The sequence below is a fragment of the Oncorhynchus clarkii genome, chromosome 17, assembly GCF_045791955.1.
Source record: "Oncorhynchus clarkii lewisi isolate Uvic-CL-2024 chromosome 17, UVic_Ocla_1.0, whole genome shotgun sequence".
Taxonomy (NCBI): Eukaryota; Metazoa; Chordata; class Actinopteri; order Salmoniformes; family Salmonidae; genus Oncorhynchus; species Oncorhynchus clarkii.
In genome coordinates, this window is record NC_092163.1 from 24,014,197 (window position 1) to 24,034,141 (window position 19,945).

General features: G+C 41.0%; 1 protein-coding gene across 2 annotated transcripts in view; it reads left to right on the top strand.

The window, feature by feature from the left end:
• The first annotated feature begins 7,052 nt into the window (after positions 1–7,052).
• Positions 7,053–19,945, top strand: part of LOC139370574 (solute carrier family 8 member 1a) — a 43,871-nt gene continuing 30,978 nt past the window's right edge. Inside the window, exons 1-2 of one of the 2 annotated variants that reach the window (XM_071110149.1) lie at positions 7,053–7,147; positions 15,933–17,785. In XM_071110149.1, the coding sequence (XP_070966250.1) occupies positions 15,972–17,785 (1,814 nt within the window). In that variant the 5' untranslated portion in view covers positions 7,053–7,147; positions 15,933–15,971. Of the gene's footprint in view, positions 7,148–14,232; positions 14,455–15,932; positions 17,786–19,945 lie in introns of those variants that run through there. The other variant, XM_071110150.1, reaches the window with a different exon arrangement.

Below are 19,945 nucleotides of genomic sequence, written 5' to 3' on the forward strand. Positions count from 1 at the left end.
ACCTAGAGCCAGGTAGAAGAGAAAGAATGAGTGCTCCGTCAGGATCTTTTGACAATAGAGTTTACATTGATAACATTGGAGTTCCAAGGGGGGTGCCTGATGAGTTCAAAGCTAGGAATCAGATATGTGCTGGCTTGGAAGGGTGGTGTGTGTGATATTCGGAGCAGAATGTTGTACTTTCAACCCCGATAACACAGCTCCAGATGGATCAGTGACCAAGGACCTGGCTGGTTTAACCACATTAGCTCATGAATTAGCAGAGAACTCTGGGGTGGATAATGCTCTAACAAATTGGTTTGATAGTGTGTTTGGGAAATGGAAAAAAGTCATAATCATGGTGAATCAACTTTCACCTGTATGAGTGTTTTGGTTCTGTGTGGATGTTGTTTGATTCTGTGTTGGTTACCAGGACTCTGGAGAGGTCAATGACGCAACAGATGGTGAGGTACGGACCGATTCCGAGCTCCGGCCAGTGGGATGACGAATACAGGCCTCCAGGCCTAGGAGATGGCTCCGTTTCTTTAAACTACGAGTAGCCAATGTTGGCCCCCAGTCCGGGGCCCGCTACGTGGGTCCCCAGTCTGGGGCCCGCTACGAGGGTCCCCAGTCTGGGGCCCGCAAAGAGGGTCCCCGCACCAGAGGTACCACCAAAGTGGGGTGAGCCTGTGGTGGAGCAGGGTCTGCGTCCCGCACCTGATGCCCACCCAGACCCTCCCCTATAGGTTCAGGTTTTGCGGCCGGAGTCCGCACCTTTGGGGGAGGGTACTATCACGCCCTGACCTTAGAGATCCTTTTTATGTCTCTGTTTGGTCAGAGTGTGATTTGGGGTGGGTATTCTATGTTCTATTATTTGTATTTCTATGTTTGGCCGGGTAGGGTTGTCAATCAGGGACAGCTGTCTATTGTTGTTTCTGATTGAGAACCATACTTAGGTAGCTCTTTTTCCCACCTGTCTTTGTGGGAAGTTGACTTAGTTTATGGCACATAGCCTTTAGCTACACGGTTTGTTTGGTAGTGTTTATTGTTTTGTTCAGCGTCTTTTCTAATAAAAATAATATGTACGCTCACCACGCAGCAACTTGGTCCTCTTCATTCAACGGCCGTGACAACCGCCTTTCTTCTTCCCGGAGAGTTCTTTACTCCTGTGCGATGTACAGAGAACCCAGCTGGCTGTATGGACGGGGGTAGTATATCCAGAGAGAGCCATGATTCCATGAAACAGAGTATGTTACAGTCCCTGATGTCTCTCTGGAAGGAGATCCTCGCCCTGAGCTTGTCTCCTTTATTGTCCAGAGACTGAACATCAGCAAGTAATATACTCGGAAGTGATGGATGGTGTGCACGCCTCCTGAGTTGGACTAGAAGTCCACTCCGAATACCTCTTCTCTGCCGGCGGCATCTTGGAGCAGCCTCTGGGATGAGTTCAATTGCCCTGGGGAGTATGAACAAAGGATCCAATTTGAGAAGTCGTATTCCTGGTCGTAATGCTGGTGAGTTACCGTCACTCTGATATCCAAAAGTTCTTTCCGGCTGTGTGTAGTAACACAAAAAACGTTCTGGGCTAATAATGTAAGAAATAACAGACAAAAAATCAAATACTGCAAAGTTGCTTAGGAGCTAGAAGCAGAGCATAGTCACCATCTTGCCATGTTGCCTCAATCCGAGTCCTCATTTTAACACACCAAGCCATCACCTTCACTGACACAGAGATATTTAAGTCTTGCATGGTGACTGAAAGAATTGGCTGACAAAAGCTATGGATAGTAGCCTATCAAAACATGACCCTTAACAAGTGTGTATATTTAAACTGCTACCTTAAACGACAACCAATCAAATGTTGTTGGTGTGTTGCCACATTGAAATTGTGGTTTGGCCACTCTGGCCCACACTGTTGAATATGACCTGAAACAGCCTTCTTCATTTCTGGTGTGGGAATATACTGTATAATCTTGTTGTAACGTGTTGCCTGCAGTCTGTCAGTCATATATGATGCCAGGCAGTATGTTCTCCTTGGGAATAACTAAAGTTTATTGAGTTTAAAATTGGTAAATGGTCGTGAGCCCTGTGTCACAGAGCCATCTTCTGTAGACACCCACAGACACCTCCTGCTTGCAGGGGCGAGCTGAGGGCCACACAATCCCATTAACACCCTTCTGCTTCACTTTTCCTACTCCGTTCCAGTGTCCTGCGCTTGACATTTTACACACCGCAGATAAAAAATAAACAGATCTACTGGAATGTTGGAAAACCAAGTGTCTGCTTCTCGTCCTCCTGCGGCAATAAGAGAAATGTTACCACTCGAATGATGTCACGACGGAACTGCTTGATGTTTTGTTGCACTGTGGTTTAATGAATTAACATCCAACTGTGACCATATAAGAGAAGTGATTCCCTGTGTGACTAAGCTTTTATGTATAATGCCTTGGATTGTCATTACCATACATTATGATAATGAAATGTATGTGAAATTGTGTTGTAGTAATGTGTTTTAGGGGATAATATAGAGAAACAGGATAATTAATTTTTACATATTTTTTAAAAACATTTATTTAACTAGGCAAGTCAGTTAAGAACAAATTCTCATTTACAATGACGGCCTACCCCGGCCAAACCCGGACAACGCTGGGCCAATTGTGCGCTGCCCTATGGGACTCCCAATCACGGCTGGATGTGATACATCATACAAATAAATATCCAAATGATTGAATCCTTTTGAATAAAACTATGTACAATCCATTTCCTATCATTACTATCAGTAGCCTACTGCAGATCCCCAAATCACTTGCTATTGACTAAGAATCTGCAGCCAGTGTTGTGTGTGGAAGCATCATGGCAGAGAACCAGGTATTCGTATGTCTCAGCTGTTTGATGTTTGATGAATATTATTGATGAACCATAACGTGTGTGTGTGTGTGTGTGTGTGTGTGTGTGTGTGTGTGTGTGTGTGTGTGTGTGTGTGTGTGTGTGTGTGTGTGTGTGTGTGTGTGTGTGTGTGTGTGTGTGTGTGTGTGTGTGTGTGGTAGAATTAGTCCGATACCTGCTAATTATCAAAATCCAGAAAATAGGCGTTAAATTCTACAACCACCTAAAAGGAAGTGATTCCCAAACCTTCCATAACAAAGCCATCACCTACAGAGAGATGAACCTGGAGAAGAGTCCCCTAAACAAGCTTAGCAACACAATTAGACATAACCAAATCACGAGAAAACAAAAAGATAATTAATTGACACATTGGAAAGAATTAACAAAAAACAGAGGAAACTAGAATGCTATTTGGCCCTAAACAGAGAGTACACAGTGTCAGAACACCTGACCACTGTGACTGACCCAAATTTAAGGAAAGCTTTGACTATGTACAGATTCAGTGAGCACAGCCTTGCTATTGAGAAAGGCCGCCGTAGGCAGACCTGGCTCTCAAGAGAAGACAGGCTATATGAACACTGCCCACAAAATTAGATGGAAACTGAGCTGCAATTCCTAACCTCCTGCCAAATGTATGACCATGTTAGAGAAGCATATTTCCCTCAAATTACACAGACACACAAAGAATTAGAAAACAAACCCAATTTTGATAAACTCCTATGTCTATTGGGTGAAATACCACAGTGTGCCATCACAGCAGCAAGATTTGTGACCTGTTGTTGCCACAAGAAAAGGGCAACCAGTGAAGAACGAACACCATTGTAAATACAACCCACATTTATGTTTATTTATTTTCCCTTTTGTACTTTAACTATTTGCACATAATATGACATTTGAAATGTCTGTATTCTTCTGGAACTTTTGTGAGTGGAATGTTTACTGTTATTATTTTAATAATAATAATAATACGTTTTCATTGTTTATTTCACTTTTGTTTATTATCTATTTCACTTGCTTAGGCAATGTAAACACATGTTTCCCATGCCAATAAAGCCCCTTAAATGTAATTCAATTGAGAGAGAGCGCGAGTGAGTGACCAAGCATGTGTGACAGTTCCGGATATGTTTCTTGAGTACATTTCCTGTGAGGCCTTAATAATCATACTTGACAAAATGTACATGTTGTGCTAAATCACAAGAGATAGCATATATTGTTGACACTTTAAATGTTGCCTGCATAGCAACACTGTTGTCTTAAGAATGATCAGGTATTAGGCTACAGTGCTTCTGACATCTGAAACAACTGTACTATGAGGCATGCAACGAAAGCGCTAAACCACAATTCCAATCATTAACATTCGGCGCATCATAATAGTCCAATCTAACAACTTTTTGCCTGGAGATTTTTGTGGACCTTTATTCATTATTTTTAATTGACCTTTTGTAGTGTTTCTTTCTGACAGCTTGAGCTATTCTTTGATGGGTCCTTTGTTTTTGGGATCACCTGAAATGTGGTTCATGTAAGACTCTTTCTCCTGAGCATCAGTAGCGTCGAGCAGCTCCAGCAAATCCCCTCAGTCACATGAAAATCTTGCATCCCGTCGCGCGGGCGGCAAGAATGAGATGGCGCATTGGGTCCATTCCAATGATTTCCTGTCTTCCATAATTATTTGAGTGAACGTGTTATTGTCTCTGTCTACTCAAATGATTTACCCTCACAATAAGAAACTGCATTCGTATGGGCATTAATGTCTTAGTTGAGTTTTCAAAACAAATTGCATTGAAATGGGTTTGAATCCCCAAAGCAGGTGTAATTGAAATATAAATGAGAAGAAATCCACAATAGCCTTCGTAGTTCTTTCTGTCAGTCTTCACCAAGTTAACTCTTGGATATGAGGGCAATGAGGCATATGACTGTCTATTAATTCAAGTACTTTTTTATTTTTGTTGACTCAGTTGACTCAAGTCAATCAGCTTGTGATTCAAATCCTTAAACACTCAATTTTCAGTTGCAGCAAAGTACAAGGCCACAACCTAAAATTATATTATGTACGTGTATGTAAGAAAAGCAATGCATTTCCAATGTCTCAAACAAGATTGGCTGAAATTCAATCATTGCAGATGGTAGTTTTCCACACTGCCCTTAACAGCAGCAAGTCCGGGCGAGAAGAAGTTGACACTTGATTTAGGAATTGGCAGTGTTGTTGTGTGCCCTGGGTGACTTCTCAGCCAAGTTTGGCATCAATACTGAACAGTTCACAACACGAGACTGCCCATTTCTAAATCACATGTCAACTTTGTCCTTCTGAGGTAAATGCTGTGCAAATCAAACACACTTCTGAAAAGGCAGAATGGAAAACGTAACATCTGCAATGATTGAATGCCAGCTTATGTCTCAAGACTTTTGACTAGCTAATATGTTGTAGCATTGTCCTCCAAAATGGTTAATGCTCCATGATGTAAGTTACTCTCAAAACCAAAATAATGTCTTTTGAGATAATGGGGTATTTTGTAGAAACATTATCCATGATTATTTAAAGAGGAAAATAGTGGCAACTTAAAAGTGGCAAAACCAAAGACCCATTAACTGGGAAAAAGATAAATAACATTTCCGAACATAAACGCTACCAAGACACCGTCTGAGCTCGTCCAATAGCACCGCTTATTTATGCTTCAAAAGCGATTGCTCCCACTTGAGGTTAATGTATGCGTCCTAACTCTGTGTGGAACAGACGTTTGGCATGACTTGAATTTTCCAACTTGGATTATGATGTCGATGGAGCACAAAGGCTAGTCCGGTAAATAGAGCAGCGTGCTGCTTGGGGCCAAATGAAATGGAGCTCAGGCACAGATTCTGTGCCACAGACGGGGAGAGATAAGGCTTCTATTTCAAGGGAAGCGAGGAGGGAGCATTGTCACTGCAAATAAGTCACGACTACGACTCGATTGGAGAGGAAAACCAAAATGGTGTGACATTTTGCTTTACAAAGCTCAGCTACATGCTTCGTATTGTTTTATAACACTTAGCATAGCAGAATATAGGGTATGTAACACCCTCATTGATTTAGATTCATGCCTATAAAGTGCATGAGGGCTAAAATAGCAGATTATGCTAATCAGCTGATTATGGGTTCAGATATGCAGATATGTCAATCGTTTTGTCTGAGAGAATGAGTTCTTGTTTTGCAGTAGCTTTAATGAGCCTCAACCCCTTTAAGCCTGCCACCCTTCCTCTCAACATCTTTTCTCTTCCACCAGACGCTAGTAGACGATGGTTGATATCTGTGCGCTCATGACAAAGACAGATATCAGTTGGGTGTGCTATCTTCTTCAAATAATCACTGCCTTGCTCTCACCTCAGTTTTGATAGGGAGTTCGTTGGCTTCACACTGGAAAAGGGAGGCACATAAGCCATATGGAAATGGCTATTTGAATGCCTCTGGTTTATTATCAATCAAAATGTATTTGGCAGCAAGTGGTCATAACTTTGAAACTAATGTTCACGCACTGTACAGTGTCTTAGAGAGTAAAATGATACGACGCATGTAGTCCATCACACACTGTGAACACGTGTAAAAGGGCTGAACACATACACACACACACATTCAATAAAGCTTGCAAGTGATGGGAAATCACACAACGTACCCCTATCGTTCACATCTCTGTTACAACGCTTCCAAACGTATCGACAGACTGAAACCTTGTCACTTTGATGAACACATTGGGGAGAACTGAAACACTACCAAGATCCTCTTTTTTTTCACCTCTCCTCTACGGATCCACCTCTAATCCACCCATCCCCTGGATCCATAATATGGACTTCAAGACAATTAATGGAGATATCCAATCTCCATATACCACCTCCACGGTCAAAGGGCCTGGAAACAGTGGAAAATCACCCTGGAGGGAACCACTTATCCACCACATTCCTCCACTGGTGGGTGAGTTCAACATTGTCTAAAAAGTACCCACCATCCAAATTACCCACCATCCAAACCCTTTATCTCCCATGTGTCGGTGGCGACAAAGAGCTTCCAGATAGCCGGCCTACTCCAGAAGCCCAGAGTGACAGGCTCTATCAGCAGAGTCCTTGTATGGCCATGGATCGGGCTGAGGAGGACGATAAGCAGCAGCCAGCCCAGCTATGCGGCCCATGTTTAGAGAGACACCTTGGGACCGGGCATCTGCGGAACAGTCTGTTTCTGTTCAATTTAGAGTGGTTATCGCACACCGTTCTTCCCGCTAGGCAGTACGTATTTTTCTCAGCTCCATTGGGACTAACAGAGGTGAGTAGAGGGTTTTTTGTTCAGTTGGTCATCTCGTTCATCTTTGACAAATTGGAAATGTATTTGTCACCAATGGAGTTTTTTCAAACGTGGTGAGATGTTTGGCTTTGTTTTTTTGACTGTGTGAGGTGCATGGATGGTTGGACTTCCATGAATGTCGGTCACCTTGGAAAGAATGATGGTGCAGTTGACTAGCAAATGGGGAATCATCATGTGTCATCATAATTCTATGTTTTTGCATGAGTTTCTTAGTGATATGATAGTCTTGTTTACGGCAGTGAGTATTTCCATTATAATATGGATTATGGGAGATTCAAATATTACATTAGCAAACCATACGATATTGATTTGTATCCAATTGATGGCAGAAGCACCTGAACAAAAGTCCTCTACATTCAGTGAGAAATTGGACTTCCAGGCAAAGGGGGTCAGATAAATCTTCATTCAGACTTAATTAACTGGTGCAGCTCATGGAGCGGGGAAGTTAGACCACGAATAATTACAAGAACATAAATAAAAAATAAATCCATGACATACATTTTATGTGACATTTAAAGAGATAGTTCTCCCAATTTACAAATGTGTATGTTTGCTCCTTTACCCAGAAATCAGATTATGGACAAGGAGGGCCTGCCATCCACACTTTGGTTTGGTTGAACTTTTGACTGCCACCAACAGCGATGGGACAAGACTGTAACTACCAATTGGATACCACGAAATTGGGGAGAAAAAGGGGTATAAAAATAACTAAAAATAAGTGAATATTAGCATTTGGTTTGGTTGAACTTTTGACTGCCACCAACAGCGATGGGACAAGACTGTAACTACCAATTAATTGGATACCACGAAATTGGGGAGAAAAATGGGTATAAAAATACAATAAAAATAAGTGAATATTAGCATTTTCTTACCGAAATGTAAGTTGATGTCCCACAGTTAACATAATTAAAATGGCATGCAGTTAACAGACATACCCGGATGCTACGCTTTTGTCCTCCCAGTTTTTGATTATCTAACGTAACGCAATGCATGACCATGGCTGAATATATCACTGTGCTGCCTGTACTCTGAAACTAGGAGAACATGAATATACGGTTGCTGAAAGTGTACACACCCCTCGCACAGTCTTCACATTTTGCCACCTTAAATTTAAATCTAAGAAAGGATTCAATTCGATTTTTCCCCCTATCGATCTACACAAGCTACTCAAAATGTTCAAAGTGAAAGACTAATTTTAGATTTGTTTTATTTATTATTAAGATGCGTTGACTGCGTATGTCTTCAGATCCCTTTTGGTGGAAGAACCTTTGGCAGCCATTACAGCTGTGAATCATTTTGAATAAGGTTCTACCAACCTTGCACAACTCTTAGGGCAACATAATGGGCAATTGGAAAGTATACAGATGCATTTACTTTTTCCACATTTTGTTACATTAGTCCTATTCTAAAATGGATTAGAAACATTTATTAATCCTCATCAATCTACACACAATACCCCATAATGACAAAGTGAAAACAGTCTTTAGATTCCTACATTTTTCAAAGTTTTTTATTAAGAAATACCTTATTTACTTAGGTAAGTATTCAGACCCTTTGCTGTGAGACTCGGAATTGAGCTTGTGCATTCTGATTTCATTCATCATCCTTGAGATGTTTCTGCAGCTTCCTAGGAGTCCACCTGTGGTAAATTCAATTGATTGGACATGGTTTGTAAAGGCACGCACCTGTCTATATAAGGTCCCACAGTTTACAGTGTATGTCAGAGCAAAAACCAAGCCATGAGGTTGAAGCATGGTGGTGGCAGTGTTTTTTCAGCGTCAGGGAGTTTGAGCCTAGTCAGGACTGAGGGAAAGATGAATGGAGAAAAGTACAGAGAGATCCTTGATGAAAACCTGCTCCAGAGCACTCAGGACCTCAGACAGGGGCAAAGGTTCACCTTCCAACAGGACAACGAACCTAAGCACACATCCAAGACAACGCAGGAGTAGCTTCGGGGACAAGACTCTGAATGCCCCAGCCATAGCCCGGACTTGACCCTGGTCGAACATCTCCGGTGAGACCTGAAAATAGCTCTACGCTCCCCATTCAACCTGACAGAGCTTGAGAGGATCTGCAGAAAATAATGGCAGAAACTCCCCAAATACAGGTGTGCCAAGCTTGTAGCGTCATACCCAAAAAGACTTGAGGCTGTAATTGATGCCAAAGGTGCTTCAACAAAGGGTCTGAATACTTACGTAAATGTGATATATCCATTTTTTTATGGGGTATTGTGTGTAGATTGATGAAGGAAAAAAACTATTGAATCTATTTTAAAATTTTGAAAAAGTCAAGGCGTCTGAATACTTTCCGAATGCACTGTATATCAATTGATTTTGTTAAAATTGCTCAAGCTCAGTAATTTGGGTGGGAATCATTGATAGACAACAATTTTCAAATATTGTCTCTGATTTTCAAGCAGATTTCAATCAGGACCGAGACTGGACCATTCAGGAACACCTCTTGGAAAGACATTCTGGTGTGCCTTTGGCATTAACAGTTGTGCTGAAATTGTCCTGCTGAAAATAAAACTCTGTCCCTGTGTTAGGTTTTCAGAAGACCACGGCGTGTTTTCCTCTAAACTCCCCAGTCCCTGCTGGTGCCAAGCATACCCATGACATGATGCTGCCACCACAATACTTGAAAATACAGAGCATCAACAACATTGCATTGTATTTTTGTTTTTAAAAAAGAAGGAAGAATAGTGTTGAAGCCCATGGGCCTGTTATTATGATTTTTGAGCAGATGGATCATCATTTGACTAAGAGTCTGCAGTGACATTTTACAGACAACAGTCCCAAAGTAGTTTAGTGGAACGGCCCATCAATCAATAAGTGCATACACAAAAATGGGATGGTGTGGAGAAATGCTATGGGAGTGATTTCTGTTCCTAATCCATACTTGGCCTTACAAATGTGTACACTCTACCGTCCGAACCTAACTTTCATTCAATTAAGCAGCAAACTATCCATGAAAGCTTGCATTCCTACTATATCAATACCTACTTTAGATATATCGTGAATGCTTATCACATCTTTCACTTACTATGTGTCATACGACGAAGCAAAGGACTGTTTAAGGACTAAGGGAGTACAAGCAAAGACTGGCCAAGTGCCTGTAAGCCAAAATAACCCTCTAATCAAAAATAACTGATAGTAAAATCATGAATGACTAACTATCTGACTGATGTTCAATAAAGTGTGTCCAGTCTGCGTGAGCCAAGAGCAAAAACATGACTGACTCAACTGGGAGTTCACCTCAACTCTCCCTCTCGCTCCATGATGAATTTATTTCAGGTGAAAGCTTCCCAGCCCTACAACAGCCGTCATTAAAACTCCACTGACTCAGAATGGAGTCAGGTTCAACTGCAGGCTGTGTCTCTGCCAAGGGACGTGCATCTACATTGTTTCAAAAGGAAACAAATCAGGCACGGCGCATTTGATGAAACTTTGATGGAAGCACTCTCGCCTCTCCCATAAGGTGAAATTCTTTCCAAGTCAAAGCTTCAAATAATGAAAGGTAGTCACTGTGTAACCTAATGTAGTAGGCGTAGAAAGAAGTCTGAGCAGAGGTCCCACTTCCATTTTTCAGGGGAAACAGAAGTTAGGTTGAAAATATTGTATCCCTGAAAACCGAATGTTTGCATTTTCTGGTGACTCTGCATAGGCTAGTGTATTGCATTTGGAGCAGCATGGGCTAATTCAAAAAGTGACTGTTGCAGCATCATCTGACATATTATTCATATCTGTCAGCTGGTAAGCTAGCCTTCTACCGGAGGCCTGGAGATAGAGTGGGCTAACAAGGGGGGACAAAAGATGTCAGAGAGCTCAGCATTGGGTAACTTGACCTGACATGGCATTGCAGTGATTCAAGATTACAAGCAGGAGCAGAAACTCTTTTCTTTAGTGAGTTATAATTGACCTCAGCTTATCTGACAGGCTGGTCTCATAGACTCGACGTAAGATAGTAAACGGAAATTGGGGACACGCAAATTAGTATGATATGTTATGTTTGGTGGGGTTACATAACACATAGAAACCAAGAACCAAAACTGAAAGGAGGGTGGTTGGTCAGGTGGATAGGTAGGTGTATAATGAGAACATCTAGCAACCCAAGGGTTGTGTGTTTGAATCTCATCATGGACAATTTTAGCTAATTAGCAACTTTGCAACAACTTACTACTTTTTTAGCTACTTTTTAACTACTTGGCATGTTATCTAACCCTTCCCCTATCCCTTAAGCTAACTCTTAGAGATATACATCTTTCCCTTTCAAGACAATTTGATAAGTATCTAGATACATGGGGTTCAATACTATACAGGAATGATACATTTTAGTTTGAAATGATTCAGTGTGATTCAGTTTGATTAGAGGAATAACGCTAATGTCTAGCAACCCAAAGGTTCTGTGTTTGAATCCCATCACGGAAAACTTTAGCATTTTAGCTAATTATCAACTTTGCAACTACTTACTTCTTTTTAGCTACTTTGCAACTACTTAGCATTTGGTTTGATTAGAGGTTTGATTAGAGGAACGAATCGATGCGATTTGGTTCGATGAGATACGATTCGATGCACTAACATTTGTTGCATAAACACATTCATTTTCCATTCCAAATGAAAATCTGCTGTTCATGAGCTGGGTATCTCTGAGATGGATCTGTCTAAGCTGACTTCTGTGCGTGTGTGTGTTGGTGTGCGTGTGTGCGTATCTATGGTGTATGTAGGCACCTAAGCTGAGTCATAAGGGAAACTAGGTATCTACCACCCCACTATCAGTGATCTGAAAGCATCCACTAATTAATTTGTCATTTTTGCAGATTCAAAGTGTTAAGAGCTAGTAATATATCAATATTTATCTTTAAAAATGAGCTATGATATAGCCAATGAATATATAGCACAACTTTGGATTTCAACCCCGTCTCATAATTTAACGATTTAGACCGTTTGGAAGTTTTGAAGGACTTGGAGCTTCTCTTCTTCTCCTGTTTCGACCATGCAGTGCGGGTAGCAAAAGTGATTGCTGTCTTTGTTATGAAATTATCAAATTTCCCCTGATTGTTTCAAGCAAAATTACCAAAACTATTCCTGATGGTGAACAACGAACAATGTAAATACAATCTAATGTAAGCCCCGATCAGCGTACAGTATAGCCTACCTATAACAAGATGAAAGTTGTAGCTTAGGCTGGTAAAACACAATTTGCTAATTGCATTTAATCAAAATAACCTACCAAATTACATTGATTGTCACTCAACAAATAAAGCCTAATAATGCGCAAGCCATTTTACAAACATTTGAATGCTGAAGTTAACACGCAGATGTGTAAGATCGAAAATAGGCCTACCTCTATTTGGTCAGCGCATGAAGCTGCGCACAGCACGCAGTTTGAATATAGTAGGGTACTGATATTGCCTGGGGTTGTTCAGCATGCAAAATGACCGGAAAATCAATGACCATCAACATAATTACATGCTTAGGTCGACACTGAAGGAAAGGACATATTTTTGGAAGGAAGTCTTTTGAGCAACAACCCTAACCTTAACCCCTAACTTCGAGCTAATGTTAGTGTTAGCCACCTAGCTAACGTTAGACACAGAATTTGTAACATATCATACGTATTGCAAATTCTTAACATATTGAATGAATTGCAATTTGTAACATATCATATGAAATAGATGAAGGACGTCCACAAATTAATACATACCATACCAAATGTAACATACTAATTTGAGTGTTGTTTTTTTGTTTAGCATTTTATGTCTACCTCTGAGTCCAGGTTGCATTGGGGCTTCTCTGTAAATACTCAATGAAATAAATAGCTTGGGATCAGACTCCTGAATTTTCCAAATGGGTAAAAATAAAAAAAAGTACCTTAGGCCTATATCCTGTCAAACATAACAATATTGCAGTTGGATAAGGATCCTACCATTTTTTTTTATTTTCGCCTAAAATTATATACCCAAATCTAAAGCTGCTTGTAGCTCAGGCATTGAAGCAAGGATATGCATATTCTTGATACCATTTGAAAGGAAACACTTTTGAAGTTTGTGGAAATGTGAAATTAATGTAGGAGAATATAACACATTAGATCTGGTAAAAGAAAATACAAAGAAAAAAACAACTGTTAATATTTTTTTTTACCATCATCTTTGAAATGCAAGAGAAAGGCCATAATGTATCATTCCAGCCCAGGCACAATTTAGATTTTGGCCACTAGATGGCAGCAGTGTATGTGCAAAGTTTTAGACTGATCCAATGAACCGTTGCATTTCTGTTCAAAATGTTGTATCAAGACTTCCCAAAATGTGTAATTGGTTGATGAATAACTTTTCAAGTTCATAACTGTGCACTCTCCTCAAACAATAGCATGGTATTATTTCACTGTAATAGCTACTGTAACTTGGACAGTGCAATTAGATTACCAAGAATTTAAGCTTTCTGCCAATATCAGATATGTCTATGTCCTGGGAAATTTCCTTGTTACTTACAACCTCATGCTAATCGCATTAGCCTACGTTAGCTCAACCGTCCCGTGGGGGATCCACTGATCCTGAAGAAGTGTTAAATATTTATTGTATAAAGGATATTAAAAAAATAGCATTATGGCTAAACAAAATGGAGCATATCTAGGTTTGCATTAGGCCTAGGTTGCATTAACCTCCAATACTATATTAATATTGTGTCAATAATGTAGTTTCCACAAGTAAGTGCTTCTAAAATACATGAGATGAAGATACAGTACTGATTTGTTCAAACTTGATTCATGTTCAAGTTTTGGTTAGATATAATGAAACTAATCCTAAAATAAGCTGTTAGAATAAATTCATTATTTTTTCTCAAGACAGCAAATCAAATAATATATGGAAATTAATTCCCCCATTGCTTTGCATCAGTATCGAAAAAACATTATTACATCACTTGGGAGATGAGAGCATGTACATTAAAACCAGGATGAGAGAAGAGAGAGGGGGGGAGGGGGAGACAGAGCAAGAGAGTGAGAGAGAGCAGTCCCGAGGAAGCGCGCGTTGAGAGCCCATGATTGTCTCTAGTCGGCTATCTACAGTGTGGCAGAACATTTCGAATTTTTGGGGTACGAAGGGTTTACCTATACAACAACTCAAGATTTATTGACGATGGCGCAACCTACATCATTGTTTTATAAAGGGTTGGAAATGGAGGATTTCTCAAGTACTTCTGTATCCTTTCTTCAACCTCAAATTATTTTTGAGTAGTTTAGAAATTCCGTTCCCCATTACGTGGATTAATACGGTAGGCTAGCATTCTGGGCAACTACTGTCACTTGAAATGTTACACATTTTTGTAGGCTACTTTATCAGCTAGTTGTCTTTAAATCTTACCTGTAAAGAACATGTGCATGGATGTACTGTAAATTGCGGACTAGATTGCTGTCAGCTGTCATTTTCTGATACTGCATCTTTGTGATTTCATGTTGCAAATGAGAATCATGTAATTAGGACAAATGTTGCCTTTCTCAAAAGAATAACCTATGTAAAGAAAGATACGACTATGAAATACATTTTACTATCGCCAGCTTAAGCCAGCCCTAGCCTTCTGGGGGCCCTAAGCAAGATTGGGTTGGGGTGCCCTGACTTCGGGCAAACATTTTATTGACTCCCCTCTTGATGGTGGAGAGAACGTTTTTGTTTTTAAGTTCATTTCCTGCAATTCTACATGTCATGGGGGTAAATAAAATGTAAATAAAATGTTTAAGCAAGTTCTCTGCAATTCTACACATTTTACCATGGGGCAAAGAGAATACTTTGCCGTTTTACACCAAATTTCCTGCAATTTTACACATTCTGTAATGACTTTGCAATGTTAGTATGATATCTGAGGAAGAATGACTAACAAACTCAATGTGGCCCCCATGGATGTCAGGGCCCCTGGACACATGCCCTGTGTGCCCAGTCGGGATTCGGCATGATTACTATAAGTTTGGATGTCTGGCTAGACTAACTGCCAATCTAAAAATATTTTCCTGACATGGCTAATTGAGTGACTGTCAGTGACTGACATAACAAGAGAAAAACTGCTGATGCACCACCAAATTTCGAAATTGCACCTGGTGTATTCTACTGTTCTTACTCTCAATAGTAAGTTAAGACCCCAACTGAGTAACAAAAACATATATAATATGCCAATCAGAACTAGACGTTGAATTGGTTTGAATCCCCGAGCCGACTAGGGGGAAAATCTGTCAATGTCTCCTTGAGCAAGGCACTTAACCCTAATTTGGCAGGATGTCAAGAGGACAATGTAAGAGAAATGTAATCATTGGTGCCATTTTTCCATCTAAACCAGTTATTCAAATGATACAATGCAGGTGATCACTCTCTAAGTAACACACACACACACACACACTCAGAGAGAGAAGTGTGTGGTACACTTGTGTGGTTGTCTGGTTAAACCAGTGTTATTTTCTTGATATTATTTAGGAAGTGTTTCCCCAACCAAGTTAGCCAGATCCCCCTCCTAACCTGGTAGCTAGCCCAGAGAACACCTGAAGCACCCCCACATCTGACAGAGAGACCTTTCCTAAAATAATTTAGCTTCAATTGGCTTCAATACTGAATGTGTGATGTGTGCATTGGAGGCGGCTCTGGTTGCTTTATATCTACTGTAACTTAGGGAAATACTGGAGTTAGGAATATTGTCATTTGTAATTTTTCAAATTTGTACAGTTTTTGGTAGTTCTGTTCTCATCGATCCCTTTTTTTTTTGCATAGGTGAAAGGAAGAGTTGGCGCATAACACCTCGTCAGAATCATGGGTCAAACTGGGACATCATCTTTCCTCTTCTGCACTCTTCAACTCACAGTGTTGTTGGCAGTTTTTTCATCTGAAATTACATTTGTTACAGCGGTGAATTCAAACCCAAGCCTCGGAACAAACTCTTCCATTGGCAACCAGACTAACAAGAAGTGTGATTCAGTGGGTACTAAATGCAAAGTGGGTGTCATTCTGCCCATATGGTTACCAGAGAACCCATCCTTTGGAGATAAACTGGCAAGAGCCACAGTTTACTTTGTGGCCTTGTTTTACATGTTCCTGGGGGTCTCTATCATTGCGGATCGCTTCATGGCATCCATCGAGGTAATTACATCACAAGAGAGGGAGATCACCATCAAGAAACCAAATGGTGAAAAAGTGACAACCACTGTGCATGTATGGAATGAGACAGTGTCCAACCTGACACTTATGGCCCTGGGTTCCTCCGCCCCGGAGATCCTACTGTCCGTCGTTGAGGTGTGCGGTCACAACTTTGACGCAGGTGATCTGGGCCCGAACACCATCGTTGGTAGTGCTGCCTTCAACATGTTTGTTATCATTGGACTCTGTGTTTCTGTCATTCCCGATGGAGAGCACCGGAAAGTCAAACATTTGAGGGTATTTTTTGTTACCGCCACCTGGAGTATATTTGCGTACACCTGGCTTTATCTCATCTTGGCTGTCATCTCACCGGGCATCGTACAGGTGTGGGAGGGCCTTGTCACACTGTTTTTTTTCCCGTTGTGTGTAGGGATGGCTTACGTTGCGGATCGCAGACTTCTTGTCTATAAGTACATGTACAAGCGCTACCGCGCAGGGAAGCGAAGGGGGGTGATCATTGAGACGGAAGGGGAGGCTCAACTTCCTTCAAAGATGGACATTGAAATGGATGGGAAAATGCTCAACTCAGAGGGCTTCATGGACGGAGCGATGGGTTTTGATGAGAAGGACCTGGATGAGGAGGAGGCCAGGAAGGAAATGGCCCGGATCCTGAAGGAACTGAAGCAGAAGCATCCAGAGAAGGAGACGGAGCAGCTGATAGAACTGGCCAACTACCAGGTATTGACACAGCAGCAAAAGAGTCGCGCCTTCTACCGATGCCAGGCTACCAGGATCATGACGGGAGCAGGGAATGTACTGAAGAAGCATGCAGCAGACCAAGCCAGGAAAGCTGTTGGTGCATACGAGATCCGCTCCGAAGTTTTGGAGAATGACTTTTCGTCAAAGATCTTCTTTGACCCCTGTACATACCAGTGCTTGGAGAACTGCGGTACAGTGGCCTTGAATGTAGTACGCCTTGGTGGGGACTTGACTAACACTGTTTCAGTGGAATACCGTACCGAAGACGGCACAGCCAATGCCGGCTCGGACTACCAGTTCACTGAGGGCGTTGTGGTGTTCAAACCTGGTGAGACTGAGAAGGAGATCCGGATAGACATCATTGACGATGACATCTTTGAAGAGGATGAGAATTTTCTGGTCCACCTTAGCAATGTGAAGGTCATATCCGAGGGCACTGGCTACGGACAACCAAGGGCTAATCACATGGACACTTTGGCGGGCCTTGGCCTGCCCTGCTCAGCCACTGTGACTATCTTTGACGATGACCATGCCGGGATCTTTACTTTTGAAGAACCGGTAATGACCGTGAGCGAGAGTGTCGGCATGATGGAAGTAAAGGTTCTTCGTACCTCAGGAGCGCGGGGACTAGTGGTCGTACCCTACAAGACCATTGAGGGTACAGCAAAAGGAGGGGGAGAAGACTTTGAAGATATGCACGGAGCGCTGGAATTCCAGAACGATGAGATCTTGTAAGTTACATACTTGCTTTTAACGTTGTCATGTTTGTATTGTTGTCATGTAAATGAGGTGAGGCCCGCAGCACATTGACGTTCAATTTGGACAAATTTTATGTCTAAGTTATGCCAATGTCCCTGTTTCTAGTTTGTCCCACAGAAGCAGCTTTCTGTCTCAAAAAGAAAATAGTTGTATTGTTATCGACTAGCACTAAGAGACTTTCCACTGGGCACAGACGTCAACTTATTTTTAAAATGTACACTTGGTTTAGTTATCAGCTAATGTGAATTTAATGTGAAATCAACAAAAAAAAAATCATTATGTCATTGGATTTGGGTTAAAAGTTCGGTAAAAAAAATATGAAATTCCCATACGTTGATGACTTTTTTGTCATTTTTTTTGTTTATGACATGGAAACAAAGTTAATTCAACCAGTTTTTGCACAGTGGGTTGTACTTTGTATGGCCTGTTGACCTCGTCATTAGTATCCATTCATCTCAATGTGCTGTCCATTCCTATTGTTGTTTTCATCTATTGTCTTAGGTTACATTTTCTCAGGGGATGTAAGTGTCTCTGGGGTTCAGGAAGGAATCCTGTCTTAAGTTTCTATCTGTCCACTGTACTTCATCCTTTATGCTTCACTGTCTTGTGTTCTTTTTCTCTCAGCTTTGCCCTCGCTGCCCCTCTTGTTTTAATCCTTCATGTGAGCATTCAATTGACTGCCTGACTAGCGCCTGTCTACAAATCTACCAATTACTGTTTTGCATACCGTATGTAGAGATACTGTGGACTGTAATAGTATTGCAGAACTGGCTTCATTTCCTTTCAGTTAAATGGCTTTTTCTGCAATTTCTCCTCCACTTTCGCTCAACACCAGTTGGATATTTTATGACTTGCAGTGCTTCATCGTAGAACATACGGAACAATTGAGAGTGTTCAAGTGTACCAAATACCGTGGTGTATCTCACTGAAGACGGGAATTGATGACTCACTGGTGCTGGAAAAAAAAGAGAGAAAACGCATCAAGAAATCATCATTGTGATGCTAATGATAATGATACATTAGCATGTAGCATGAATAGATTAGGTATGGAATATGTTGGAGCCCAGAGGCAGCAGCTGTTCTTTGGCTGTTCATTTTGTGTATGCGATGTAAAAACACTGGAATACCTTCCTGATAAAGATAAAACAAATATATAAACACTAACAGGTGTATCAAAAGATGTAATGGACTCTAAACAGTTGGCAAACGGTTACTATTTATGAACAACTACTAAACTCATTTTACTACGTTATAGGTTCCAGAGAGATACGAGTAGAGAGTCATGAACATGAAACAGTAGGACTCCTACATGTTCACTCCACATGTAGTTTACATACTAGCTAAAATCATTTGGATCTTGAATTGCTCCGCAGTCTATCCTGTTGTATTTAAACTCAAAACAAACTCCTCAAAACAAACGACCGCCGAGTGCCGCCCGAACAGGGAGAGGGGCCACCTTCGGTGGAAGTCGTGACAAATGCAGCTGCCATCGATACAGATTTTCCATATCAGTGTGTTCATCATTTATAGGAACCCACCAGAATAGAATGTGAGTAAGGCCTTTTTGCCCTTTTTCAATGGGAAATCCAGCAACACTTTTATCACTCCCCTCTTCAAACTGAAACTCCCGTGAATGATATACTGGTATAGTCAGGTATACTGTACATAACTAAAATAGCAGTTGGGCCAGACATTTTCCATGGATTGTGGTGTGGGGGATATAATGATATATATATAACACATGTATTCCATAGAGGATAATCATTGCCAGTTTGAGGATAGCACCAAATGGAAAAGGCCCTGTGCTTGTTTTAAGTTTTAAGACATCCACACATTTATACAGAGGCAAACGGATTGCTTTGAAGTGAGCAGTGTAAATCTCCTCAGCAAGCTTTGCATAGAGAAGCAGCACCATATATAGACAAGGCAGCAGCCTCTGTTGGGAAGTCGGTTCTTAAGTTATCATTTGGAAAATGTATTAACGTTGGCATTGACACATTTGAGAGGATGCAGTTGCAAGTTATTTCCAAATCTATTTTAAGATGCATGCAATGTCCGTTGGAATGTAAACATTTATTTATGTTTCTGCGCATATCATTCACTTATGCTACAGACAGAATATGATTGATAGT